At 37.8% G+C, this 27360-nt stretch overlaps 1 protein-coding gene across 1 annotated transcript in view; it reads left to right on the top strand.

Annotated features, from left to right (window-relative positions):
* The window catches only part of SLC17A6 (solute carrier family 17 member 6), a 34422-nt gene extending 13174 nt beyond the window's left edge, over positions 1 to 21248 (top strand). Inside the window, exons 4-12 of the mRNA XM_064452854.1 lie at positions 8416 to 8530; positions 10375 to 10462; positions 10564 to 10650; positions 11532 to 11674; positions 14115 to 14264; positions 16266 to 16398; positions 17118 to 17228; positions 18653 to 18780; positions 19130 to 21248. Coding sequence (XP_064308924.1) covers positions 8416 to 8530; positions 10375 to 10462; positions 10564 to 10650; positions 11532 to 11674; positions 14115 to 14264; positions 16266 to 16398; positions 17118 to 17228; positions 18653 to 18780; positions 19130 to 19462 — 1288 coding nt within the window. The 3' untranslated portion in view covers positions 19463 to 21248. The remainder of the gene's footprint in view (positions 1 to 8415; positions 8531 to 10374; positions 10463 to 10563; positions 10651 to 11531; positions 11675 to 14114; positions 14265 to 16265; positions 16399 to 17117; positions 17229 to 18652; positions 18781 to 19129) is intronic.
* The last annotated feature ends 6112 nt before the right edge of the window (positions 21249 to 27360 follow it).

The following is a 27360-nucleotide window of genomic DNA, read 5'->3' as shown; positions in this document are numbered from 1 at the left end:
TAAATACATAAACGTAAGTAGAAGTTGTCCCAAGAAGGGTAAACTGCATGATTACAGACTGAACAGACAACTAGAGTAAGAGAAATATTGTCAGGAGTACTTAGGTTACAAAGGAGATCAACAAACAACATGATAGGTACATACTATATAAGCATTCGTATAGGCAATGTAAATATTTGGTAAATAAATATGGCTACTCACAGTTCTCAGGCAAGGAGGTAACCATCGATGCACAGGGGAACGGCTGAAAAAAACGCAAAAAATTGTCAGACTGGGTTACCGAGGAAAAATAATATTTTCAGAAGCCAGTAAGAGCACTGTTTGTATTTACATAAATTGGAAGCAAGTAAACCATCATTAATGGTGTTAAAATTTTAGCTTCCAAGTGACCCTCAAGGAAGAACATTATAGGCTAAAATAGTATTTTCTCAGTTACTGAGAAGCACCCGTATAACTCTCCGTTGGCAAATGTGGACTTTTGGAACTATTTGGATATAGAATGGCAGTGATCCTCAAGATACCGAATGCAGAGAACTGCATTTATTCTTGACCAGTTATTTCAGGCCTAAATACAAAAATTTCAGAATTTGGCCCTGATTGTTCAGATATAACTAACAAGAGTAGGATTAGGTCTGAAATTTTGATTTATTTTTGCACTCCATCCTCCATTGGTCTAAATCTTTTGAAATCCGTACCTGTAGAAAATTTGCTACACAGTTTACATGAAATTACATCAGATGCTTTCAGACCCAGCTGATAAAGAAACTTATTTATTGGGATTATATCATCCAGATATGTCAAATAACTTTGCTTCCAGTTCTCTCCTGGTTCCCAAACCTCCATGAATCCCTACTGCATGTATGACACCTCATAACCAGGGTCCCTTCAGAGAGGAAAAGACTAATCCTACCTGAAACAAAACCCACATATGCCTCTGACATAGTTAATTCCAGGCACTCTACCCAACAGATTGAGATTAACAGGGAGAGTTAAACACCTCTACTTGCTTTCATACTTGACCCCACACAATCTGTACACCTGATTTCATGCAACAAAATGCTGTTTAGGTTGTTTGCATAAAAATACTAATGTCACAGTCGCTTTGCTCTGAAGGAATCTGCATTTGCTCTGAGCAGTCCTGATACGATCAGCTGTAACACGTGGCCCACATGTCAGAAAACCCTCCACAAAGCAGTACAGATGTAGCTTTTGAGTCCAACACATAGCTGTTATCCTCCCAACCAGCTCCACAAAACATTTTAAAGTTAAAACCACTGATGATTTCTGTGATAAGTGTATTATATCTCTCCAAATCAACAAAGACAGTTGAATCACAGCCTAAGCCCTGGAACTTGGTAAGGTAATTTGAATGAGATGGTCTTGGTTTGAAACATGATCTAGCAGATTAGATATTTAAAGAGCAAGCCATCCCAAAGCTAATGAGCTAGAAGGAATGAGTCAGAGTTTTATCTAGACATATAGGGATATAATGAGTTGTAAAATGAAACCGCAGGTTTGAGAGATTCCCCAGCTGAATTCAAACAGGAGAGAGGGTTGATAGGGAGATGAAATGAATGAAGAATAAAGAAGACGAGGTGAAGGGGGCCTGGCTTGCTTTGCGATGCAAAAGAAAGAAGGTAGGATTGCTATTGGGGTAAACTGCAGAGATTAAAACTGCTAAAATAAAACAGCATAGGTACAAGGCATCTACTGGATGTAGGAAGTAGAAGCTGGAAAGTCCTCCAAAATAAGTAGGGCAAATGCTAATTACTTCTGAGATGGAACCTGATCTACTTATGAAAGGATGATGTAATGTACTTGCTGGTAAGAGCAACAGTCAGAATTTAATGACCCAGGAGTCTTTTACATTCAACATCAATTGCAATGATGCTGTCATCCAACAGTGCCCAGGTTCTTCGTAACACACAGTGACATACCAAAAATAGGTCTGGGAACAGGCAAAGGAAGGCACAGCCTGAAAAGCTTTCAGGGTCTTGGTTTGACCTGTACAAGGCAGTGGCAGTATTGGGGCTTGGAGCAGGCAGAAGGCTAAAGGGACTCTGTGTTACTGATACACATTGATTTAGTCTCTGCATGGCATTTCACTCTGGAGCTTGATCCAGTCCTTGTAGGGTCTGCTTTGCTAAAAGACTTGTGAATATTTTGGGATTTGTTTACCTTCAAAGCTGGCAGATCAAACCACAACAAATTCAGGTCATCAAAATGTTATGTTCTCTATCAAAGTCTTAGAAGGCCCTCATCACAAGCTGACATGGGTAGAGACACACTTTGTAAGAAGGGAGGTGTTAACTGGCAGCCAAACCCCTGAAATTTCTATATATTCAGTCATTGCTCAACAAGAAAAACTAAGTTAAAAAGGATAATCACAAATTGTCATTGCTAGCAACATCTGCAGAAGGAAGGATTCTGAAGAATGCTGCACGACTACAGGCATTCCAGCTAGCTCCAATCCTGTTTCTCCCTAGGCATTATGTTCTACTCAAAAAATTGTGCATTTAATCCAGCATTTAGCTTGAAGTTCCTCTCAGACAACGAATTATTTGGGTTCTATGAAACTATAACATAATCAGTTCTATGTTGTGTTGTTGGCCTTTTGCAGGAGGTATGTCAAAGGTGAATGATAGTAGGCAGAGTCAGAGTACAAGATAATAAATTTTAGAAATCTTGAGCTGTCAGAATAGTCTAAAAAGTCACTTTGCATGCTACGTGCTCAGCTGCTCAAAGCTGCTGCTGCTGCTCTGCGGCTCTCCCAAACAAGCACCGTTCAAGAAAGAACACCAAAGGATAGTCAAGACCCAGTTTAGTTTTTATATGTGTTTGATAAAATAAGTCTTTGTTCAAAGTATTTTATGTGTTTTCTCTAAGGAAAAGGAATGGCAATTACCAGCTCACCAACTTGAATCCAAATAAATGTCCTTTTTTTTTTTTTTTTTTTTAAATGCCAGGATTTTCATCTTACCTTTAAACTGGGTTGGGAAAACTTTGCAAGGAAAACTCATATTTTCACAGATACTTTACACGATGAAAATATGTCCTCTATAATATGGTCAGTATTACTGTAAAATTGTCAGGTGCAGAGGTTTTATGTCTCAGAAAAGAACACAGGCTACATTTTCCAAAGGTTCCTCTTTACAGTCAGAATAAACCACCTTACAATATTTTCACTTAATCTATTATAGCACTGCGAAATGCTTTCACATCCCAGCCCAGCCCTGATTCCACAGAAAACAAAATTATCAAACTTTCCTATTCTGTAGATAGGTGTCACATGAAGTGATGATCAGTGGCTTTTTGGAGATGAAAATTATTTAGCTACAGTCCTGAATGAATTTTCTCCTGAAGCCATTAAAAACTTCTTTAAGTTATCACAAAGAGCAATGTGAAACTTTCTGTGCCTTCATAGTTCTCAGTGTAAATCCACTAAAATATCTGCACTCTTGTTTTGTAGCTGTCAGTGACCAGCATTTACTCTTCTTTAATTATTTTGGATTTTAATGAAATGGCACTCATAATTCATTGACACAGCACACATTTAAGCATCTTAAACCTACAGTATTTTCTCTTTTAAATAGATATTTAAAAAGTGCTGTTTTGAACATAGAGAGTTACTATGATTTTTATTTTTTTGAAGGATAAACTTTAGTTAAGGTGCTTCACATGCTTTAGAACAGACATATTATTTGGTTTCCATACCAGTTTCATTTTCACAAAGCTTGACCATTTATTCAGATAATAAAGAGACACAGGTAGTTGTGGAATTTGTCAATTATATTAAAAAAAGTCATAAATAGAAATACAAGGGCTTCAGACAGCTGAGGCATTGACTCCTCCCCATACACTTGTGAAAGGGATTTTAGCTTTATGGAGTCGTCGTAGCGATTTCCAGTCCCAGTCATTGGGGTAAAAGGATGCTTCCAACCAGGACCCCTTGCTTTCAGATATCATATGTGTACCCCAGTATGTCACCCATCTGGCATTCAGCATTTGGCGTGCATCTGTGCTCCCACTGTGCTCAGCTCAGTTTCTGAGCTGACACTTCTTCCAGCCGAGTAACAATATCTATAACGCACTTCCATGCAGAACGCTCATGTAATGCGAATTGCCTGGAAAAGGTAGATGAGAATAGTGGGGCTGCACAGATGCAGAAATTAGAAATCCAGACATGAAAATAAATACGTTTCTTTCTCTTTAGTTTCTCCCCAAAGAGAAAAAGGAGCCAATTGGCTTGAAATCCAAAAAGATTAATTCCCCCTGCAACCTCATTCCATTCTAAGCATTTTTCCTGAATTGTCAGAGTTATTTCCTTCCTCTGCTCCCATCCCAAACGTCTCTTAGTCAAATATGATTTTGCTATTATTACTACTTGTATTACAGGAGGACTAAGTCACAGCTCATGACCTTCATATAATGCCAATGTCAGTAAAACACTGAGGAGCAATGTTAGATTCTGTCTTTTGGGACTGAGTCTACTGAGTCTAGAAACAGAAACAGATAAGCAAAGCATAATTCTTTGTTTCAGGGCTTATTCTGGTCACTCATGAGGAGGAGGATTTACCTTTTTTCCTCTCCTTGACATACTACTACTGTGTTTATGCATTTGTCTCCTGTATATGGTTATTTTCTTCTATATATAGTTACACAGTTGCTGATTTTGTGTCAGATAGGAATCTTCCTCTAAGTCTAGGGACTGCTGAAGGCATGTCAGAGCATTTTAATTCCCTCCTAATGCCAGGGCTGAGAATGATGGCACTGTCATTGGCCTCCCCTGCTCTGTCTCTGTGGCATACTGTAGTTTTCCCAGAGTTTACCTTCGATCTGCTAAAGCTCGTCATTTTTGCCATGGCATTAAAATATGCTTGGGGGGTTTGGAGTGTGCCCAGCATGAAATGGATGTTCAGGGATACATCTGAATGAAAATTCAACAGCACAGCTACATGGCATTCCTAGGCTGGGCTCAACCCAAAGGCCACCATGCAGCAAGAATTGTCTGGCTCTGTAAGAGACATGAACTCTAGTGGTATTTGTGCTTGAGGAATAAAGCCTTCTTCACAAGCCCATGCCACTACAGCAGGAATGACCAAAGAAATGCACAACAGGGTACAGCAGCTTTAAGACTGCGTGTCCCATAAGGGCCACACCTGCCGTTCAAGATGATATCGGAATATCAAGAGGACAAACAGATACATGACTGTTTGCAGTGGGGTGTGGGGTAGGAATGAACACCCCTAAACAGGCTGAAAGTCTTATTTTAAACAGGGAACCATGTCTGTCTGAGAAGGAACATAATCTATCTTCAATTGCAATAAATACAACTGTGGAAGCCCACGTACTGTCAATTTGCCATGGAAACACAGGAACTTAAAGAAAAACATGGTTTCTAACCCATGTTTGAAGTTGACGTTGCAGCAAAATTGAGCAAATCAGAATTGTTTGAGAAGCAGAAATGACACTAAAAAGCATAACAGATCATAGAATAACTAGCTTAACAAACATAACTGAAAGGTAAGCACAAAACAAGACAACACAATCTTGAGGTTTGATGTGTGGGTCAGTAAAATGCCTTAGAAATGCCTTAGGAACAATCAGAATGTTCCATTTCCAAATTAAATATATCAGAATGTGAGCAGCATTCAAATATATTTAGATTTATTGTAGCTGCAAAACAGTCTTATTTGATCTAAATTATCATAAATTTAGTTAGCTGGGATATTTAAAACAATAAAACAGTGAGTTTGTACAAATACCAGAACTATATCACAATATTCTGTTAGGAAGAATTTATTTTTATGGAGGTGAAATAAATGTAACAAGAAAAAAGAGCACAAAGGAGAAATTCTGATTATATTTATGGCTGTGCATTGAGAGGTGCAAAGCAAATGTAGGAAGATGTATTTGGTCTTGACTAAGAGTTATAGAGGAAACAGACTCACTAAAATAGACATGCACTAAATTCATGGTACCACTTTTAATATGCATTCAAGAAAAAGCATAAAAAAGCCATTTCTGACAAGAATCATAATTTAATTTATTCTACCCTTAAATCCATAGATTTTGGGGTGAAAAATTGATCTGTTTTTAAGAAGGCTGTTCCGATAAAGCATAGTTCTGAGAGAGAATTGACTTACAAGTGACATTGTGGAATTATTTCATTACCTGCTCCTCGATGCAACTAAATATTCGCTGGTACTTGTGTGTCTAAATACAGGCAAGATTTTCATTTGGGAGATGCACATCTCTGATCATTCCTTAAATTACATTTTCCTTTCTCTTCTAGAAGGAACAGACTCAAGGAAACAGCTTCTCTTTAGTGAACACGAGAACAAAGGCAATTCTGGGAAGCACAGCTTTCAGTTGTGGCAAACAGAAGCTGGTTTCAGATATAGAATTGAAAAACTAGAGCAAATTTCCTTGAAGAAGCAGTTACATACCACAACAATTTTTCAAATCTCACTCTTAGAAAGAAGCGGCATTTTTTAATATTCTACCTTAGCATGATTTTAAGACGAATAGTGATTTAGAAAGAGTTGCACTGATTCACACTAGCTAAGAATCTGCTCCAGTAAGTCTACGCACAATCACAAATCGAAAACCGTATTGCTGCATTAGGCATTTAGCTAACTATCTATTCAGAAAAGAAACAGGGAAGGCTGCAAACCAAACTGTCCTTCCTTCCTGCTTACAAGCAAATAAGGATTTTCTTGACAAACCTGTAGAACAGTTACAGTCTATTGCTCTTCAAAAATTGCTAACAGGAACACCTAACTTTTTAAAAGAATTAGTAAAAATCACAAGCAAAGTTCCTAGCAGTCTTCTCAATAATAAATAAAGAAAAAAGCAAATGAAACCCAAGGCACCGTTATGCTTTATGTGAACGTACGGGGGGTGTTAAAATGTAAGGAAATGAACAGCACTTACTTTGGAGTAGAAACTTACACATAAAGAAATTAAAATTAAAGACAGAATTCAGGCCAAAATAATTCACACAGTGCAACAAAAACACATGCACCGGTCTGTCCCAGTAAATGTGTTGAGCACGCTGCCAAACAAAGCCAGAAATGTGCTGCACAGCCAGCTAGATCTTGTTTAACACGAGATGAGGATCACAGGGAACACAATGAGGAGACCAGATTTAGAGCTATTTAACAAAGCTTCCTTACCCTGCCAGAAGCTTTTTTACTGCTGCCCTTTAATATTTGTCAGATAGAAGTGGAGTATGCTCAGTTTGCTATTTAAAGATTTGTACTGGGCTGTAATTCTAAATAGAGAATGTGAACCATAGATGTCTTTGGGAAGAATTTTCATCTTGAAACTCACCACTGCTTCCTGCTTCTTTAGCCCAAGGTCTGTTTCTCACTAACTTATGGCACTGTACCAATTTCTGAAGAACACATGCTAAGGTTAAAGGTTTCTGTCAAATCAGTTCCACATCAGATACCGTGATGTCATATGTTAAGACATCTCCAGGATTTATCTTAGCATTACATAGTTTTGTATAAAGAAAGTGGCCAGTCATTGCTACTGGCTTCATCCCTTTGCATAGTTCTACTGAAAGGAAAAGGGGTGTGTGTGTGGGATTATTTCCACAATAAAGAAATAAATTAATATGGAAAAAAGGTATAATAATGCTGGAGAAAAGGCTTCCTCCTATAAGGGGCAGATATTAATTGAATCAAATTAAAATTCAAAGTAGTGGAATTTTGAAAATGTATTATCACTTCACCCATTTATTTAGACCTTGTAATGTGCCTTATTTGAAGCAATTCCTAGGATGCTGCTGGAGTAAAAATCAGCCATATTCCGTATGTAGCCTCTGAAAATCCAGCAGAAAGAATGATCTATGGATATGTATTTCCAGATTGATTAACTCTTGTGTCTAAGAAAATCCCAGCTCTCTGAAATTCTTCCTGTTGCTTTGGCATTTATAAAAGCGGATTCTCTTCTGCTTTATAAGCAGTGAATGCATGGTGCCACTGTCTTACAATTAAAGCACTAATGATAATCTCTCTTTTACTTGGCCACCTGTTTTAGCCAACCATTTGGAGACCTAATTTCTGATTTCTCTAAAGGGTGGTGAATTCAATCAGATTTGGTTAAAATAAATGTGAAAATCAGAGTGGGGATTTATAGGGAGAGTAATTTCTATACCTGTGATGTATTTCCTTAGGAAATGATTCTAAATAGATGTATAAGTCCACGTTTGGTCTGGGTCTTATCAGACGGGTCATTACACAGGATGGAAGTAGACATTAATCCAGTCCAGCAGTTAGTATATTCCCTACATAAATACCATATGTTTAAATACATCTATATCGATATTTGAGCATATGTGGAGTAAGTCAGTTGGAAGAACAATGAAGTTACTTCCTTTCCTTTTTCTTTTTTCCATCTTTGCAGAGTATTTGGTGCTGCTATACTGCTGACATCCTCCCTCAACATGTTAATACCGTCTGCAGCCAGGGTGCACTATGGGTGTGTCATCTTTGTTAGGATCTTGCAGGGCCTTGTAGAGGTATGGAAAAACTACAAAATAACCAGTAAATGTGACAGATGTTTGTTTGCTTTTATTTAGCAATTGTAACTTTTCAGGGCAAAATAAAAATTGTTTTGGCTTATTACTGATTTTCAGTGTAATGGATTTCAGTGTATGAATTACAGCCATTTGTTTTTCCTCCATCTATGAAATTACACAGCAAAGTTTTCCCTTGCTGAGAAGCCAGTGAGATACCTATTTAACACTGAAGTTTCACTGAAGTTCTGTACGGCATAGGGCTTGTACTGGTGCTGTTCTCAAGAGTTATTTGCTGTCCAGCCTCACGGATGAAATCTATAATAAAGAATTAAGCTTCTGTCACAGGTCCTGACCATGCTCTTGTTGGTACAAATGAGAGGTTTACTGTGATTTGAGAGAGAAAAAACATGAGTCTGTTTCCTAAATTTGTTTGTTTCTTTACTGAAAGACAGATTTTTTAAGCCTGTGATCGTTGGTTCTTTGTTCCTCAGGGCTAAACACTTTTGTTGTGTTAGCTGATTTTAACTCATGCGCTTTATTGTATAAAAAGACTCCAAAAGAGGGTGCAGAACGTGCCTGAAAGTTAGGTAACCGTCAGCCAAGTTCTTAAAGCATACATGCATAAATATGGATCCATCCCTGAAAAGTGACCTGCATGTACAGAGGTGTGCTTGACTGCAGGGAGGAGAGGAACAGAAGCAAGTGGGTAATTACAAAATCAAATAGCTCTTTTAGACCCACTTATTTCTGTGATACTGTTCAAAGAAATGGTGAACGCAAAACTTCTCAAACAGGACTGTCTGAAGAAGGTTTACAATAAAATATGACAATCTTCAGATTAAGTCTTTAGATTTTTTAGAGAAATTAACAAAAGACTGAAATGAACATGAAATTGGTTATAGGATCTTCTTTCCAAACAGAAGAATGTATTTTACAACATTTTTAATATATTGAGACTGAAAATCTCAACGCTTACGATAATCTCAACATTTGCCAAAAGTTATTAATTTTTTCCATTTCTTGCATAGGAAACAAAACATCAAATTAAGAGAAAAGCAACTCTGTATAACCATGCATATATCATAATTTTTAGGCATGATTTTGCAAAAATATTTTTGTATATTTCATATAAAATTTTCTAGAATTTCAACACTGCAAGATGCCCTGACTTCTGTGTGATTTTCCTATCACTAATTAGACGCTGGTTTTGAAGAGCGACCTAAAAATAACTGGTTTAAAATCAAACCAACTAATATCAGCTGATTCTTTGTTTTAAGTGCTCAGGAAGGTTCATCAAAGACAAAGGTAGCGAAAAACTTCTCTCTGAACATTGTATTTTTAAGCTCTTATTAATCTTATTTTCTAGTCTTAGAGCAGTGGAACAGTAATCTGTATTTCCTAAATTATACTTTAAGTGTTAGATCAAAAAATGTTAGGTCACAAAAACTGAGGGTTGGAGAAACGAGCCCAGCATTAGAAAGACTGCAGAGGTTCTGTTTTTCATCCTTCCTTTGACACTGGTACTTGTGCATTAAGATTCTTTCCTTTTAATTCTTTGCAATTCTTTCCTGGAAGGGGGAGGGGGAGCAAAAGGAAATAAATATGGCTTATATCTGTTTCATAAGGCTTTGTCATGGTTAACGATTTGGAATGATATATAAAACCCATTTCAACTTTAATAGTAACTGAAGTTTTTCTACGGCTGTGCTCAGGCTTGTCTATAGGAATGCAAAACATTCTCAACTTCTTGTTTCTTGCAATTTAAAAAACAAATGAATCATGCAAAGACAATGAACTGAGTGATTAATCAGCATTAGCTAACTTGTGGCACCCCCATTCCCCAGGGGGTCACCTACCCTGCCTGCCACGGTATTTGGAGCAAGTGGGCCCCCCCATTAGAAAGAAGTAGGTTAGCAACCACTTCCTTTTGTGGTAAGTGACTTTCTATTTTTGTCTTTCTTTCACTTGTAATGTAAAAGTCTTTTGAGACAGATTTCTCCTCTCTTTTCATCCACACATATCTTGTTTTGTAGGTTCCTATGCAGGAGCTGTTATTGCAATGCCTTTAGCTGGAATTCTAGTGCAATATACTGGGTGGTCTTCGGTGTTCTATGTGTATGGTATGCATTTTTGCTCATCTCCAATATTGTATGACCTTACTCTACCCTTTCTAAAAATGTAAAAACTACTGTAAGAGGCCCAAATACCAGAGAAGTGGGCCTGTCAAACTAAAAATACAGTCTAGAGAAAAGGACAATGAAAGAGCAGGAAAAGGAGAGAGTAGGAAAGCAACACTATTATGAAGAGAAGCTAGTTCATGGTGAAACCTTAATCTCTTCTAGTACAAGTAGTGCAAAGTGCTATGCAGATCTATAGCACCTCACATCATGTAACGTCGCTCTTTCTTTTATACAACTGTAAGTTTAGAGCACCTGCCCTAATGAATATGTCCTGATTTTCACCTGAAGAGCTACATAACTTCATTCACACTAGTTGTGCTACCTTAACTGACATGATCAAAAAAATGTCCCAAAGTGGTTCATTCTGTGTGAATTAGGGGAAAACCTGATTGAAATGTAATAAACTAGGGAATTGCATGCTATGTTGAAAACAATGCCGCAATTTTGTATTTTGCAGGTAAAATATTTAGTGCTGTTATCAAACAACAGTGGCTTAAAGCAGAATGGAACTTCATTTACAGTCTGGTGAAATGAAATGGAAACTGTTTTATTGTACTGCATTGTACAAACTGATGTTAAAATACCAGTGAATACTCACTTATAGAGAAATCATTCTGCAAATGAAACAAAGAGGACTTCAGGGTGGTCCAGTTCTGCATGCATTTTGCACAAATATTGTCTGCAGGATCCAACTCTGTTAGAATGACTCAGTAGAAGAGCAGTGACAACTGCCATTTAGATTAGTTATAATTATTCACAGATTTTTTCCTGTTTGCTGCTTTACTGTGCATCTTTTTAAAGTCTTTCTTTCCATTCCAAAGGGAGCTTTGGTATAGTCTGGTACATGTTTTGGCTTTTGGTTTCATATGAGAGTCCTGCGAAGCATCCTACAATCACAGATGAAGAAAGAAGATACATAGAAGAAAGCATTGGAGAGAGTGCCAACCTCCTAGGTGCAATGGAAGTAAGAATATTACTCTTACACTTGTTTCCTGTGAGATAGTAATAAAACTCAAAACCCCAAATAGAAACAACAACAAAAAAACCAAACTTCCTTCTTCTTTAACACAGGAAAGCATGTTTCAAACAATTGAATTTTTTTTGGGGGGTGGGGAGGTCTGAAATCTGCTGATGGATTTCTGAGTGGATATTGCTTCTGCATCAAGAGAATCATAGAATCACAGAATGGTTTGGGTTGGAGGGACCTTTAGAGCCCATCCAGCCCAACCCCCCTGCAGTGAGCAGGGACATCCCCAACTCGATCAGGTTGCTCAGAGCCCCGTCCAGCCTGGCCTTGGATGTTTCCAGGGATGGGGCATCGACCACCTCTCTGGGCAACCTGGGCCAGTGTTGCACCACCCTCACTGTAAAAAATGTCTTCCTTAAGTCTAGTCTGAATCTACCCTCTTTCAGTTTAAAACCATTACCCCTTGTCCTATCGCAGCAGACCCTGCTAAAAAGTCTGTCCCCATCTTTCTTATAAGCCCCCTTTAAGTACTGAAAGGCCATAATAAGGTCTCCAGTTCTTTTAGCAGACCACTCATGGAATTTATGCCTCTTTTTCTACTCCAAAGTATATAAAAAACTCCTACAGCTACATTTGAAATTGCAGCTTTCTTAAACTTTCATAGTACCTTGAGTTCAAGTGGTTAACTCCCTTCCTACATAATCCCTTCTGGAATGTTTTCCTTTTCCTAAAAGTAAACTGGAGGAAAAGCAGTACTCAGGTTCTCTTGAGGTCCTCAGAACACCAGGAAAAAAGCAAACCCTGACTATTCTATGTTTCATTTGCAAGAAAGACTGCAAGTTGCAACAGAGAACGCTAGGAGAGCCATAGGAACATTCCCTGTTATTGTGGCAACTGCTGGAAACCTGCTATCACGCCTCTCATAATCTGACTTAGTTCTGTACTGGATTCGTTCTCAAGTACTCCTAAAAAAACAGCTATGAACTCAGAGAATTTTCTAGCGACTTAATAATCCTATCATGTTAAATAATAATTTTCTTATTTCTGTAACAAATGAAAAGCTTTAGAGAAACTATCACCATGCTTATTAACTTAAGAAAGTAAAAAAATCTTAGTTCTTAAACCTCACTTCATCTGCTCAGATTTTGACACCATCCATTCCCAGCAGACCCTCACTACCACTCTTCAGTATATTCTCTAATTGATCAGAACATTGGTTCTGGATTGAACTCAGAAAGAAACCATTTCTCTCTTAGTTAAAAAGCCCTTTGATCCAGATTAAATAGGGAACTGGAAATATGACAGAGTCATTTTCCCTCATAGCTGATATTTTTAGGTGCTCTTGATGGAGTGTCCAGGTTGATATTAAATAGCTTTCAGCAGTGTTCATGGTTTCTTATACCTATCAGTGCTTTTGAAAATCTGATGTGAAATGAGATACTCCAAAGGATGTCCGTATAATACTAATGGGTTGGATAATTGCTGTATCCTTTTTATTGTTGCTTTTTAATTAAACGTTTTTTGGAAGTCATTAGTTTGTATCAATAGGTCAGTTGCTTCTAAAATATTTAGGCTGAAATTCTTCCCATAGTATCAAGTTCGTTTTTCTGGCTGGCTTCTCATTAATTAAGTCACACGTAATCCTTACCTTTCACTTAAGTGTAATTTAATTGGTATACAAGGTGTTGCATATACCCATCTATGGACTGTTTTTCTTCAAAGACAACAGTCGGACTAAATTCAGCCTGGAACCTTGATGAAGTGATTTTCAAACACTCATCTGAGTCTGGGTCCTGTTCTTGGATCGACACAGATGGGCAGAATCCTGGGCTCATAGAGAGGTGCTGGGACTCAGCAGGATTGTAGTTCTGTCCATCTGTCACTCTGTTTTAATTATGCAATTCTTTTTAAAAATACAATAAACCAAACAAAAATATATTGACCAAGCAGTTTCAGCTGAGGCTTGATAAAAAAACCTGTTCTGAATGCTGTGATTAATATTTAAATGCTAAAACACACGCTTAAAATAAATCTGGATGAAATTGTGTACTTACAGTGTAAAATCTGACTGTTGCCTTAGATACAGCAACGTTGTCTTTTAAAGAGATATTATTTTGGACTTGGTGGGTTCATGTTTACATCACTGAGATAGTGGCACCTGTACACGAGTGTGGCGATACACCAAAGTACTACTGAGTTTCTCCACTTGTGCATTTTGCAGTAATTTTTACTTGCTTGTGTTTTTAAATCTAATCTTGATCATCCAAACGTGGAGGCATGTTCTTTATGCTAATCGAAGTCACTGGAATTCAGATACGTAAAGCTGTGCATATACGAGCTTGTTGGAGTACAGGTAAAAGTAACAAGACAGGAAAGGGGAAGATAGCTAGTTGATAATGATCAAAATAGTGACTGGATCCCCCTTTCTATGTTTCAGAAATACAAAACTCCATGGAGAAAATTTTTTACATCTATGCCAGTCTATGCAATAATTGTTGCAAACTTCTGTAGAAGCTGGACTTTTTACTTGCTGCTTATTAGTCAGCCTGCTTACTTTGAGGAAGTGTTTGGATTTGAAATAAGCAAGGTATGTAAAAACAATGTAAAGCTTCTATCTTAGCTAAGTACATGTCAGAGCTACATTTGCAGTATGTATTAGGAGGAGGAAAGAAAAGTGTTTGTGTCTTTATCATGGGTTTACAAGGCTTAAAACTTATCCCTCCCAGTTACAGTTCCCTTGACTAGCACACGTAAGGGAAGCAACAATGACAAGGGATTGCACAGGGGAAGGTGAAAGAAGGATGAGATTTGGTGATGAGCTACTTGGGGCCATATTGCAAAAAGACCTTCAGTTACGTGCTTGCAACAAGATCATGCATGGTATTAGAAAGGTATTGAGAGACCCATTACACGTCTGTCCCTGCCATCCCACGGGACGCAGGATCCCACTGAAGCTCCAAAGAAAACATTGACAAGAAGTTCTATTTTTCCAGGTGCATTTTACAAATCAGGACCACCTAGTTTTAGGAAGGATGGTACAATTTATCACCTTTCTATACCTCCCTTTAATGTGGTGAGAATTTCTCCCCCTTTTTCACTTAGGAAGTGAAAGAGATGGTGACAAAATATGGGACATAGGGATGATCTAAGGTTCCACATCATTTGTATGAATTTTGGATCAGACCTGTACTGTTAGTATGGATACATGCAAACAAGCCTTCAGGGTGTTTGGTACGCCCTTCAGCGTGTATAGTAAGCTTTCTACTAGTACAGATTTCCTCTTGTGAAAGATGACGGGGGCTTGTGCTTTTGAGAGACCTGTATTCTTTTGCTATTGTTCCATGAGGTATTGTCACCCTAAATTGTGGTGTAAGTGACAACTAGGCGAGCAGCTTCCAAAGTGTTGCCATATTATGGAGTATTGTCAAAATTATGTAATACCATCCTGCATTTAAATATGGGCTTCCATCTTTAGCCGGAGTTATTTTAAGAAGCTTTGCTATGCTTGAAACATCCTCTGGTATTCATGCAGTAAGAATGGTAACATCCTATGGAATTAAGCTGATCATTTTGTTCTAGAAGATTTTTCTTAGAGCGTGTTCAAAGAAATGTGGAGCTTTGTAAACAATGACTGAAAAGTCAGTTATCACCTGCTGTGGCTACGGATGCTCGTAACGAATAGTCATCATTTAGTCAGGAATACCTCGGAGAGGTGGCTGCAATACCAGTCATCTCATAGTTAATATCTGGCTTACTGGGAGAAACAGCTATTACCATGAAGCTAACTGTCACGACGTAGTTGCCACATATATAAAGTACAGTGAAATTCACAATTTCACGATTTTAATTGAAGGGAGAGGAAACTTGTCTCCTTTTTGTTGTCATGGAGTCTGTCTGCTCTGCATGCTGATGTGACTCAAGTCAGACAGGAGGTAGCTGGTGGCAGTCCATCCACACTCACTTTGAAGGAATGGTCTTCAAATATATTTTGGGACAGACATCACAAAATTACTGTGTCTCACTTTGCTAGTACGTACAGGATTTGGAATATTGTCAATGGATATTTAGTATGTTATCTTTCACTATGTACAGAGATTCCCAGACATATCCTTTGCCTGCTTGAGGGACGGTCAGAAATCGAAGGCAAATGGCCATTGTGCACATGAGGATGATCCACAGGGAATCTGTCTAGACACGTTAGGTTTGCTGGGCAGTGCTACGCTAAACATATCACCAACAGAAATGGAGCGATTCAGTTCGACACGTTCAAACGTAAATTTTCAGAAAAGAAAGGGCAGAGGGACTATAAGTCAGGGGGAAAAAAGCCATTAGCTTAAATATAAGCTGTGAAAACAGAAAGTGTCAGGACATCAGAGACTCTTAAAAACTCTGGCTGTCCTTCATAGAATACAAAGCCAACTTAAGATCACCAGTTTTGTTCATTTAATAAGCCAAGTTAAGATTTTTAGTTTTAGCACGCTGCCTGAAACTGAAGACAAACAATTGATTACTTGCTGAATACTTCAGAAAAGGAAGAATCAATATTTTCTTATGGTTTATACTCTGCTACTTCTAATGATTATTTTAGGTGGGTATCTTATCTGCTGTGCCGCATTTAGTGATGACAATTATTGTTCCTATTGGGGGACAAATTGCAGACTTTTTAAGAAGCAGGCAGATTCTTTCAACCACTACTGTGAGAAAGATAATGAACTGCGGAGGTAAGCCTTCCTATTTTATTAACAAGCTTCCTGTACAGATTCAATGTCCATATAGTATGCTGTATACCATAAACAAACAAACTGCATGGTTTTATGTACTTATGAATCAATACTTTGTGCATTTTTGGTGTATTACAGATGTGGTTACTAAAGACAAGTAAACGCAGTTGTTCCTATTCCCAGTTCCAATGCAGATGTTTGGTATTTGAAAAAGCATTTAGGCTGTTAAAGAAACAGATGAGCTTTTGGGGGGTAATTTGCCTACCTGTAGCTACTTACTGAATCTTAGCTCCCCCTCTGAGCACCCTCTGCACTAAGAAAGCCCAGGCAGTCACCTGAGATTACTTATCTGACTTCTGAGAGGTTAAAGTCACACGAGCAGAATCCTGGCTGTGATAAGGGCTGCAAAATTCATAAGCAGGTTAAATGTATATTCCCATTAGGGTTGGCTGGAAAGATCTAATCAAATCACAAGTATTTCTTTTTATCTTAAAACTCACAGGAAGTAACGATAAATTAGCATACAAAGAATAAAACAAGGATTATTTGAGATAGCCAGAACATGTGTTTTTTAGGGATGAAAGAAATACCTGATTATATTCCACTCTGAGGTTAATGGTTTGCCTCTGCCTTCCTATGAAATATTACCATATCCTCAGGCCTGCAATATTTGGGGTGGAATTAAATTTGATGCCTGGTTTTCTTTATGATTTCCCCAGGTTTTGGTATGGAAGCAACTCTTCTTCTCGTGGTGGGGTATTCTCACAGTAAAGGAGTGGCTATTTCATTCTTAGTGCTTGCTGTAGGCTTTAGTGGATTTGCCATATCTGGTAAGATTATATTACTGTTATTAGTAAATTATTTTATTTTCAGAGATAGAACATCTCTTTTGGTTTTTATTCATTGACAGTAATTTAAACAAACGTCAGAGTTCCAAATGACATTATTTATGATAGTTACAAAGGAAAATACAATCCGTACCACATCTTCTATATCAGTTTGTTTGTTGAAATACTTCAATCTTTCCCATAATCATTGCAGCAGACTAGGCTTTCTTTACAGTGAGGTGCTAATGCACACCATAGATTTTTCTTGAAATCAAGCATACAACACAAATGGACTGATATTATACAATGATACTTACATTTCCATGGCTTTTTTTAAATATAGGCCTTTTACTGGTTTTTTTCCACTGTATATTAGTTAATGTTTTGTTAGTGTTGCATTTTTTTCATTATGTTGGGGCCTAATTACTAGCAACTTTTGTCTGATGTAAAATTCAGCTTTTCCGCTTTCCTACTGATATATAACCCTTTGCCTTTCCCAAACACAAGTCACCTGGCCTTCCCTTGTTTTCCCACTGTGATCTTTGTATCCTCTCCCATGCTGGTTCCTTATGTCTAAAACAGGCTTTCTTTTCTTTTGTGCCAAACATCTGAACTCTCCTTAATCCCACATATTCTGCAAGGTATCATGCCTGTTTCGTACAACTTGAAAAGCATCTTGCGCTTTCTCTAACAGTTATCCATATCATACTGCCTGCCTTTTCCCTTCTATTATCTTTCTGTATCCAAAGATTTGGTTTCTGTTTTCATTTACTTAAGTGTTTATTTTGGGGACAACGAGTTCTGTCACTTCAGAGAAGCATGTGCTTTTTCAAAGATTATTTAAATAGTTGCTGCATAAATTTGAACAGAATTAAGCTGCTGGAAGTGCAAAAGAGCAAACAAAGATTTATTAAAAAGTAATTAATAAATGATTTATACATACTGTCTTTTTAGTCCCTTCATTTTACCACTCAAGAACAGAAGGGAACTCCCTTCTGCTGCTCTGTGTGACAAAAAGAAAAATGTGGGCAATAGGAAAGGAGAGCGGTACAAGCTGGAAGAAGAAATGACATGTTATTTACAGCATGAAGTGGTCATGAATCACAGTGTGAAATATGAACTTTCTCCCTGCCTAAATACCTTCTGGGTTCTCTACTCCACACAGTCACTACTGGGATTTTTTTTTTAAACTGCAATTTTGGGAAAAAAATATATTTGGTAACCTCTTATAATATATTTTTAAAAGAAAATTAAAACCCAGAGTCTCTCTAGGAATATTTAACCATTATAAGCCTTTTAGAGAAAAAGAAATGCAATTAAACAGCCCAGATATGTCAGAGTAAAATTGTCAAGTGATAGCATTACTTTTCAGAACTGAAGTAATGCTCTGCTTTTGGTATGAATGTTTGCTGACCTTTGCATTGCAGGATTCAATGTCAACCATTTAGACATTGCCCCGAGGTATGCCAGCATCTTAATGGGGATTTCTAATGGAGTCGGGACCTTGTCTGGAATGGTTTGCCCTATAATTGTCGGAGCAATGACAAAGAACAAGGTAAATGGCAATACAGTTTTCAAATCTTCCAGTTTAATACCATTGGTTTCAAGAAAAAGACCTTTCCGTAGTACAACTTGCCAGAATATCCATATTAGAGTCTGGGACCTCGAGGGGATCGCATCTGGGAACTTGTGAATTTGAAGCATGCTTCAGTATATGTTCACTAGGTCAATGCTTTTGTAGGCTAATGAAAAGTGATTTTTCAAAGGAAGAAATAAACAGAAACCGGACGCTTGAAGGTTTTAGGTGTGCTGTCACTGCCTCAATCCCTAACCTAAATCTTTCCGCTCAGAGAAGTTAGGTAAGTCTATGCACTAGTCTGATTTAGCAAATTTCTTCTTTACAGACACGTGAAGAGTGGCAGTATGTCTTCCTCATTGCTGCTTTAGTTCATTATGGAGGTGTTATATTCTATGGCATATTTGCTTCAGGAGAGAAACAACCCTGGGCAGACCCTGAACAGACAAGTGAAGAGAAATGTGGCTTTATTCATGAAGATGAACTTGCTGAAGAGACAGGGGACATTACTCAGAATTATGTAAATTATGGTACCACCAAGTCTTATGGTGCTACAACCCAGGTCAACGGTGGCTGGCCTAATGGTTGGGAGAAAAAAGAGGAATTCGTACAAGAGGAAGTACAAGACTCATACAACTACAAGGAAGGAGATTATTCATAACAAACCTAAATATTGGGTATATTTTGTAGTGTTTGTGATTAAATTCATTGTGATTGTTTGCACACAGAAATAAAATGTGGTATAAACATGTAAACACATATCAAAAAGGAAGGTCTTACTGTAAAAAAAAATCCATTAAAGTGCAATCTGTATGAGTTGTGACATGTCATCACTTTCATTAGGTTATATTTGTTCTATAAACATTAGAGTTTTAAGGGTTTACTGGTCAAAACTATAGAGGCAATTAGATACTTACAGTATACAAGAGCTAAAACTCATAACTAAGGATTAAAGCACAACTAAGCAACCAAGTTGGCACATCTAATGCTCTTTTTAGAAAGCCAAAATTACTTGATCATTAAAAATGCACTTATATATTTGTTACACTGTATTGAAAGAGATTGTGTTAAATACACACGTTTACTCAGTGCAATGTAGGAATTGTGTGTTTAGTCTAAGACAAGGGCTTTCTTAAAGAGGAAAGGTCGAGTCCTAGGCATTTACAGAGGATTGATTCAGTTCCTTTAATGGTAATTGTATCAAGCCTAAAGAACAAATAGGGCATATTGTATGTTTATCGTGATTACATGCTGCAGGCTACTCTGTGATGAATAAAGGAATTATTTAGGAGTTTTATACTGAATGTTTGGGCACAAATTCTTATTTCTATTCTTTACAGAATCTTATGAAATTATAGTTATTGTCATGTTCTTCCCTGCATTTGTCAACTAATATAAAAACAATATATAATGTTACGTCTGACTTTTCATGCAGACTGTCAAATCCCTTTATGAAAAAACAAGCTTTATTCTTTTCTTTGCAGTAGACTCCAACTTTGTACTGGTGTCTTTAGAGAGAGAAAAAAAACGTACTGATATAACCTAGAAAAAGATATAGTCTTTTACAAAATTCCAAAGAGAAATTTCCTATGAGCAAGTAGCCCTATGAAAAGGATGTATTTGTTTTGCAGAATATTTTGAAGCCAATAGAGGAAACAGAGAATAATTTAACCCTTATTCTTCCCTTAATAGCTTTCATATTTTTACACATTGTGCCACAGTTGTATACATAGATATGTTTATTGAAGATACTGTAATTATAGAAAATGTTGCTATTTTAGAAATCCCTGAAATAAAAAACGTATTTGTCTTTCAATTAAACCTAATAATGGACACTGAATATGAGTAACATATAAACTCACAACAAACCAAAGTGGCAAATAACCAGTGTTGGGTTGAAAGAAGCCAACAAGCATCACGCTTGTCTTTTTAGCATAACTCAACGGTGACTGCAACATTAGTGTACCAAGCAATAAGTGCAATGCATTATGAAGTGCATAATCTTCTAGACTATATATTAACCTTCATTTAGCTTGTTGTATGTATTTGGGGTTGTTGGGATTAAACCAAACTGAACCAAACCGAAGTTAGCAACACCAGACCACTTCTTAATACTCTAAAATGACAACAAAGATCCATTTCTTAATTCAATCAAATGATTATTATTGTATGTAATAATCCATTCTGGATTCTTGGTCTGTTCATTGTATTGTGCTAGTGATTGGAAACCCTGCTACCGCAATATACAACTTGAGGATTGTTTCTTCTCCTTTTTTTTTTAATGCAAATCATACCTTGACCTTAAGAAAAAAATATTTTGCTTTGTGCCTCAAAGTGATGTAAAATGTGACCATAGCTTTTGCTGTGTTTAATGAAAAAGATGTGGACCGTGTCACTTTTGTTGCTGCAAAAAGTGTTAATAAAATGCTCTATTTATCCTTTTATATAAAAAAGGACCATTGTAGCTTCTTGTCATTTTTTTAGATGCACTTTAGCATAGATGACTAAAATCATAGGCACTGCAGAACAACTTCGGCTCCCGACGTGGAGATAATCTCTTATGTCCCAGCTGGGAGGTGTGCTGAATACCCAACATCCTGCACTGTCTACTCTCTCCTCTGACTGTGCACAGATGTGTGGTGGGAGATGCCCCTAGCTCTCAAGTGCTGTTCCTCCTCTCATAAGGATGGCTGGAGTAGGTGTGGAAAAGAAAGGAGCAGGGCATCAATGTACCATCCAATGCAGTGAAACTGGGAAAGATGGAATAATCTGTGTTAGCTAAAGAGCTGGCGTGGATCAGCAGTCTATAAAGGAAAAGCAAAGCATCACAGGCTGCTGTTCTTGGAATTTTTTTCCCTTCTAGCTCATGCAACAAGACTCCTTAACTGAAACATAATGTTACTTTCTGTCTGTCTTTGGACAGACCCCAGAGGAATCAGTAAGTTCAACAAATCCTATTATAAAAGTATGCCTTTTTCTAAAAAAATTTTTACTCTTCAATGATTTTCTTGCACCAAGAAGAATGTAGAAACACCAAACTGAACAAAAGGCTGCAAAACACTAGGCAGGACACGAATGGGCCCAGTGTTTCTCACCAACAGACGAGTTGTCATGAGGTGCTGAGTCAGGTAACGCACAAAGTTACTGCTAACCGTTTTGATGGACTGGTGTGATGTTGCCATGGAAACTTCCTGAAAGATTCAAAAGTGGGATAAATAGGGGCTGTAAAAGTACGGTTGTGTTTATCATGGTAAGTGGACAGCTCAGAAAATGAAAACTAATTAACAAAATCAAAAACAATCCTTCTTAGTTTTCAGTCTAATCTTACAGATTCTCTAGCTTTCAAAATCGTTTCAATAATTTTCTTTCATTAAATACAGGCAATTTTGTTTTTCTTATTAGCTTGACATGCTTTAATTACTTAGAACAAAGGAGAGACTTTAATTCAGCCATGCAAAACTCAGTGGGAACTCAACAACTGCCTTTAAACACTACACCACTCTAAGAACCTCCACAATTCTCTTTCTAGCTCTCTGCTTTGACTCCTTTGCTTCCTTTTTAAATGGCAGTGCAGAGGAATCTGTTATTCTGGGAAGGAAAAGGAGCATGACCGTTTTTAAGATTTTTACTTCTTCACAGACTTCACAGGAACGAATCATCAGGAACATGACTGAGAAAGAAGGGGAAAGGGAGAAACTAATTGAATTGGGTTCTTGCAAAGGATAATTAAGTGAAGACAAGCAACAACAGCTGGATCTGTTTCAGGGAAAAGAAGAGTCGAGGGACATGACCCTTCATCTAAACTCCTGTATTTCTTCTCAGTAAATACGATTATGTTTCTCCCTTGCTACTTCATTTTTTCTAAACTAGCATTGCTAAAATACACCTCTTCAGCCTCTTCTGAACCGTGCCCTTTCTGCCCAGAGATTTCTCTCTGCACTCGAAGACTAGCTCTGCAGATGTGTTGCACTTGTGTGGCCCTGTGTTCCTCTTCTGGAACTCTTAGCAGCTGAAACCATCCCTGTTTATCAGTCAGACTGTGTTCACAGTCACTTGATCATTTTGTCCTGTCACCTACTTCTGTTCTGTTCTCCCAATACACTCTGCTTATGTACTACGTTGGAAAAAAAAAAAGAAAGGAATTGTTACTCACATTTTTATTTATCAGCTAGTTATCTTTTCAGTGAAGAACAATAAATAAAAGGCCAGGGCAGAATCCAAGATCCATCAAAATCGTTAGAAAAACTTTGAGTTTAGATGGGCTAGAATATCACCTCAAACATTCACCTTTATGTCCTCGAATGATTTCGTATAGATAGTACCACTCAATCAGCAACAGTTTTTAAAATATTTGAATCTGCATTAGTGAGATCCCTTCTGTTAACACGTACTCTTTGTTGCAGAGATAAAGCTATCATAAAGTGTGCTCTTTGCTTTCAGAAGTGATCATGAAATTCAATGGACCAAATTTCATAAGAACACTTTTCTATGGGGGAAAAGAAAGCCTCAAGGTAAAGGTTGAATAACAGTGACAAAAGAATATCTGTAAATATGAATGAAGTCCTCTTTCAGCACGAAGCTAGGAATAGGAATATATGCGGAAGTCAGAATAAATGTCACAGTTCAAAGCCGTACTGTTAGAAAGATAACATCACAGTCTTAGTTGCTGCCTCTGAAAGATGAAATGTTTTGCTCCTTTCAGGATAAGCTATGAAGGAGTTTGAAGGCTAGTCTAAGTCTGGATTAACTACTTAAGAGCAGCTGCTTTTGTTCTTATTTTGAATTTCTCTCTGTTTTTGCTTGAATAATTTTCATAGCACTGGGAGATTCAACAGTAAATAATCAAAGGACCTAGAATTACAGTCAGCTATTTTAGTTAGATATCTATGTATATCCTCTCTGATCCAGATAAAGTGTCTGATGTTGCTGTTCTAGCTTCGCTTAACACTTTTTCACTCTGTTGTAACCCAAAGCACGGCAAAGAATGAAATGTATTATGTATTTACACATGTACAACTACCGAAGCCTGTGTACTTAGTTATACTGAGGTTAAGTGCTTAGACGGTATCTTCCATGTTTGGAATTAATGTTACAAAATCATTGCTGGCAAATGCCTCCTTGGTAAGGCTTTTAACATTAGAAACAGAATCCCTGCAATTTTTGCATTAGGCGAAGCTGTGTTCTCTCAAATGCCACGCGTGAGGCATTAGAAAACAATACAAAATAGGACTCTGAGCGAGTCCAACCTCTGGCTGGATCTTATCTATAAGAAAGTAAGTAGAGAATAAGTATAAGAGGCAGATGTAATGTCAAAGATAAAACATAAGGATAAGTTAGAAATTACAGGTAATAAAGTGCTGTAGGAAAATTAAAGAAAAGCTTATAGAAGAGCTGCCAAATTTCCTCAGTTTTGCTCATGGCAGTTGTGAGAAGGAAAAAAATAATATGAGGTCCTTAATATCTGGTCCACCCTACCCTGAGTCTAAGATATGATCATAAGTTGGCCCAGAATCTGATTACTGTGTTCTGGCAGCACCCTACCTTGTCCTCATAATTTCTAACACAATTTTCTGTCAGGTCCATGAGGGAACTTATAGGCCTTAGTTGCCCGGAGCATCCTGCCCTGGAACCCCCACTTGCACCCCGATCCATGACCCAGGAGCCCCATTTCAGCTTAGGCCTGGGCCTCCCTGTCTCTGGTCTGTCTCCTGAAGTTAGATCTAACCTGAAGTTAGATCCATGTTGTGCCCTGTCTCCAGCCCTGCTGTGGCGCACCTCCTGTTGCTCCTGAGGAGGGGCTCTGGATGGACCCTGGACCCAATTCATTCCTCGGTGTCTCTGGGACCATCGGTGGAGTGAGCACTTGGCTCTGCCCGTGCTGCTTAGACCCTGTAGGACTGCACCCGGGTCAATAAGGGCACAGCCAGCAGCTGGGTCACCCTCAGCTCGCAGCTCATTTTCCTAGTGAGCTGCCCTTCCTGCTCCCCATTATATGCTTTCCATGTTGCCCCAGTGATAGTCTGAGGAGACTTACTAAACTTCACACATGGTCAATTCACAATCTTGAAATGAAACAACTTTGTCAGTCCCTGAAGCAGCAGAACTGTGCATAATGATCCCATCACTATTTTCTTAAGATGCAATGAAACATACGGATGGGTCAGTCAGGAAATTTAACCTGTTAGATACCAGAGCCCACTGCATCATTATTGGTAGGTTTTAGATTCCTGCTTGAAGCCTCTCTGTCTCACAGATGTAGTCTGCTATCATGGATATACTCGTGGTGCCAGTTTCCTTTTCTAGGAGGAGTTATCTTTCGTTCATCGGTGCATCTGGATGGAACTGGATCAAGTTTTCATCCTTGTACCCACTACAGGATTCCTTCACTGTGTACAGGAAACTGCTATTGTTACCCTCAGTCCTTCTGCTGGAGATGATCAGCATTTGCTTGCACCTTAACTAGCTTTTCAAAACTGATATAGCTTTATACTACTTCTGGCTCTGTTGCATGATGGCATACTGTCTGCTCACAGAAGTATGCAAGCAAATATGTTCTTGGTCATTGCACTAACCAGGGTCAGCAGTTAAAACTGATGGCTTGCAAAACTGGCTCTCAAGGCATTATAGAGAGTAAGGCAACCTTGTATGACTGACGAGGAGTTGATGAGGAGGTGTCGCTTGTACCCTGAGGATCAAATGGCAGGTCCTGAGCACAAAGAACAGTGAATAAGATGAACATCTGACATGGACAAACAGTACAGCTATATTTGGTTTAGCAAGATCCCAATTCACACTATGTAATATGAATTCACATCTACTCTGACTGTGACACCTTGAACACCCAATATCTAATTTATACATGTGCAAATTTACTTCCTCTACTGCTTTTCTTTCAGGAAGTACAGAGATTACACGTGTCATTAGCAACCTAACAAAATAAACTGGTTAACTCAATCAACAACAGGAAGAATTTTATTTCAAATAGTAAACATATCTTATGAGAAAGATAGCAGCCATCCACAAAAGAGATAGTTATTAATATTTAATCTAATTGCAAAACTTCACCTAAAATTTAACATGAACAGCATATTCTTCTAGGTTTGTATATACATACGTGTACATACATATGTACCTAACATACAGATATTTGGAGCAGTAGTAGGAGAGAAATCTTGGTGCACACAGAAAGATTTTAGTTCTCTTTTGGCCAGATCAAACTCCTAATGTATCCTCAGCAAGTGCAAATAGCACTTACATAAGTCTCCTCTCAAAACCATAACGACTTAGAATAAATATGGGCATCAGCACTAAGTAACAAAAGTTTTAAATCATACATAAGAAGTATGGTTGGTTTTGTTCTCTCTGAGATGATCTCGAAGTCTGACAGCTTGAGGGAAGTTCAGAACAGCAACCTAAAAAAGGTGCTTAAAACTGGGTGGGGATGTTGGCAAGAAACACTTGGTGGCGTATTGCTTTTCTTGACACTTCCATCATTATATTTTCCAGGTCACAAACGTTGACTAACGCATTACTTGTTTTGCCCATAGCAGGGAACTTGGTATTTAGTACTTACTTCAGTTGATATAATTAATGTTTGTAATATTTCTAGAGTTATAACATAATAATATTCCTTAATTTAAGAGATCTCCTTGAATTCAGAATGTACTTTTTCAGAGCACCTCTGTTCTCTCTTGAAAAAGAAATATGAAAAAGAGCTTTCCTTGAAGAATGGAATTTCTTTCACTTATTCAAATGGTTGCACTCCTCCTGCCAGTATTTTCAAGCTTCCTGTACATCACACTTACTGAAAATTTAAGCTGATGAAGACAGATGTGCACAGTAGAATCGACACCAGGAAATGTTGGCCTTACTATTTCCACGCCATGCAGATGAATAGCACATGCACTGTAAAAGTGTGTCAAGGTCCACACAAACAGCGTGTGGTTTACATCAGTGTTCAGAAGATGCGAGTGGATGGCTGGACGTCCAAGAAACCAGACAGAGGAAAAAATTCCTCATATTTTGAGAAATATTTCTGTGATACAAGAAGTCATATCTAGAAGAATCCAGATACATGTATGATAGCCCTACTTACTCCTTTATTTCTCTCCATGTTCCTGTAGCACCTGGGAAGGTCAGCAAATCAAAGGGAATGGCTACTATTTCACCAAAAACAGATGTGAAAAAAAAGCAGAAAGATGCTTGAAAGCAGAAAATGAACTAGATAAGAAAACATTTCAAAAATAAAGGATAGCATTGCTAAAATTGGAAGGTTGCCATTTAATTAGAGTTTGTCTTTTAAAATCAATTAAATGCATCAACACTGGATAATCGCCATAGGTGGCCATGAACTAAGTAAGTTTGTGGGAAGGGTATGATAATTTTCTTCAGGATAAATATAATAATAATCAACAGAACTGCTTTCAGTTTTAATCAGGAAAATTACAATGTTATTCTCTTTCTTGTAAATATCAAAGACAAGGTCGACCAAACCTCAACCTTTTTCTCAGCTGTTTTTCTGTGCAGTTATGACTGATCACAGGATCAATAAAGCACAGA

This window comes from Phalacrocorax carbo, chromosome 5, assembly GCF_963921805.1.
Source record: "Phalacrocorax carbo chromosome 5, bPhaCar2.1, whole genome shotgun sequence".
NCBI lineage: Eukaryota > Metazoa > Chordata > Aves > Suliformes > Phalacrocoracidae > Phalacrocorax > Phalacrocorax carbo.
Note: the sequence above shows the minus strand (reverse complement) of the source record. Positions and strands in the feature narration are given on the sequence as shown.